This window comes from Pinus tabuliformis, chromosome 2_1 (genome assembly GCF_031772625.1).
Source record: "Pinus tabuliformis cultivar Carrire ecotype Pingquan chromosome 2_1, CPIR1, whole genome shotgun sequence".
In the NCBI taxonomy this organism is placed as follows: domain Eukaryota; kingdom Viridiplantae; phylum Streptophyta; class Pinopsida; order Pinales; family Pinaceae; genus Pinus; species Pinus tabuliformis.
The window spans coordinates 547,673,444-547,675,662 of NC_142299.1; the positions used below are offsets into that span (position 1 = coordinate 547,673,444).

The 2,219-nt window shown below is 47.4% G+C and overlaps 1 protein-coding gene across 1 annotated transcript; it reads right to left on the reverse strand.

Annotated features, from left to right (window-relative positions):
* Positions 1–470: 470 nt before the first annotated feature.
* LOC149201515 (uncharacterized) lies at positions 471–1,502 on the reverse strand. Its single transcript, XM_089401298.1, has one exon. It carries the CDS (start codon positions 1,500–1,502, stop codon positions 471–473), a length of 1,032 nt encoding a protein of 343 aa, XP_089257424.1.
* Positions 1,503–2,219: the final 717 nt, after the last annotated feature.

The following is a 2,219-nucleotide window of genomic DNA, read 5'->3' on the forward strand; positions in this document are numbered from 1 at the left end:
TTAGGGGATATGTGACGAGATAATATAGGCTTCAGACGATTGGCGATGATCTTGGCAATAATTTTATAAAGGCAATTGCAGAGGGAAATGGGGCGGAAGTCATTCAAAGAGATCGGATGATTGGCTTTCGAGATGAGGGCAATGAAAGTGGATTTGATAGAGGAAGTTATTCTACCATTTCTTCTGCATTGCTCAATAATATTGAGGAGATCATTGCCCAGTAGATCAAGGAAAGCAATGTAAAATTCTATGGTCAAACCATCAGGGCCAGGGCTTCTATCTTTCTTGAACCATTTAATGGTGGCTTCGAGTTCTTCCATGGTTACTTCCTTTGTGAGATCCTCTGATTCTTCTTGTAGAACAAATCTGGGAAATTTTTCTGCCACTCTCATAATCTCCAGGATATTGGCCTCTTTGGGGGCTCTATAGATGCCTTTGAAGTGATCGATAGCTAACCTGGCTAGATTCCTCTAAGATGAAATTAGCTGATTCTGGTCATCCCTTAATTCCCATATAGTGTCGATAGCTTTGCGGCCGCTGGCGAATTTATGGTAGAAATTTGTGTTGTCGTCTCCCTCGGTAAGCCATATGGCCCTGCTACGAAGCCTCCAGCTTTCTTGTCTATCCTTCAGAATCTGTGATCGTTTAGCTACGAGGGAGTTGAACTGTTCTTTGCTTACCAAGTTAGGGGAGATACCATCAGTAGAGTCCTCGTATGCTGCAATGATCCTCTCAGCCTCCTTCAGAGTATGGTCATCGCGGATGTGCTTCTGGTGTGCCCAATGCTTGGAGATTCGCTTGAGTTCGGTTAGTTTCCTAACAAAACCGGCAGTATGGTCTTCATGTTCGCTAATGGGATTGTTCTGCCAATAATCAGTGACCAGCTGAATGTAGGAGGGGTCCTTTAACCATGAGTAATTAAATTTTAAGGGGCTCTTGATCTTGTTATAGGTGTCGACCATCTCCAAGAAGATAGGGCGGTGATCCGAGATGCCCCCGGAACCGACCCATTGCCTTATGCACGGAAGTCTGTTATATAGAGATTCCTTAAGTAGAAACCTATCTAATCTTCTGGCCAAGCTCTGATTTCCGCTTCGATTGTTAGTCCAAGTGTGCTGTAATCTGGCAGTGGGTATGTCTACCCAATGATGCTCCTCCAACAGATTGGATATAGTATCCGAGAAAGAGTCAACCTGGGTAGAGTGCCCCCACGATTCGCAAAAACCCAAGGTGAAATTTAAGTCGCCACTGAGAATTATATTGTCCTCCTTTAATAAGTCGGATTCAAGAAGCGCACTCCAAAAAGGAGCCCTGTTAGAACATAGGCCATAAACGTTGACGACTCGTAAGTCCATTTCCATGGAGAGAACATAAACGTCCAGGCCGATGAAACCTTTGCCGCCCCAAATGTTTCGGATCTTGACAGCTCTGTTGTGGATCCCAATAGCTAATCCACCCGATCTCCCTGATGCGTCAATTGCATGAAATGTCCAGTTAGGCATCCAGGAGTTGAGAGACTGAACTAGGGTGTCAGCAGGACAGAGGGTCTCTTGTAGAAAAATGATGTCAGGTTGAGATAAGGTTAGCAATCTCCTGAGAGCTAGTTTTTTGGGGGAGCTAGCAAAACCCCTGCAATTGAAAGAGAGAACTTTCATGTAGGATGGGGGGCTGGGCCATTCTTTGCTCTAAGGGCCCGGAGGATGGTTTGCTGTCGCCCAATGGCTACTTCAGCGTCAGCAGTGTGTCTGGATTTTGTAATGCGAGATGGACGACCCCGAGAATGCTTATGGGGGACAGGAGCAGATACGGTATCAAGACCAATAGCATCGAAACCTCTATCTTTAGATCTGGATCTGAGGGAATAACGAGGGGATGCAGGGGGGGATGAGGCAAAGGAGGCGGAGATGGAGGAGGTGATCAAGGAGGGCAAACTCGGGGATATGGCGGGAGATGGGGTCGGAATGGAGCAAATGAGAGAGGGAGGGGGAGGGGGAGCAGAGAGACCGAGGGGAGCCCCCGAGAGATAATCAAGTGAGCAGCATGGTGGGCATGTGCTCAGATGAGACGAAGAGCCAACAACAGAAAATGATTTCGGATGTATATAAGGGGATGAGGCATGCGGGACCGATGATCCTTCGCCCAGCGGAACAGAGTCTTCGTGCACGGGGTCTGGCGCTATGCGAATAGAGTGTTCGACTGAGCTGCCCGAAGGATCGAGT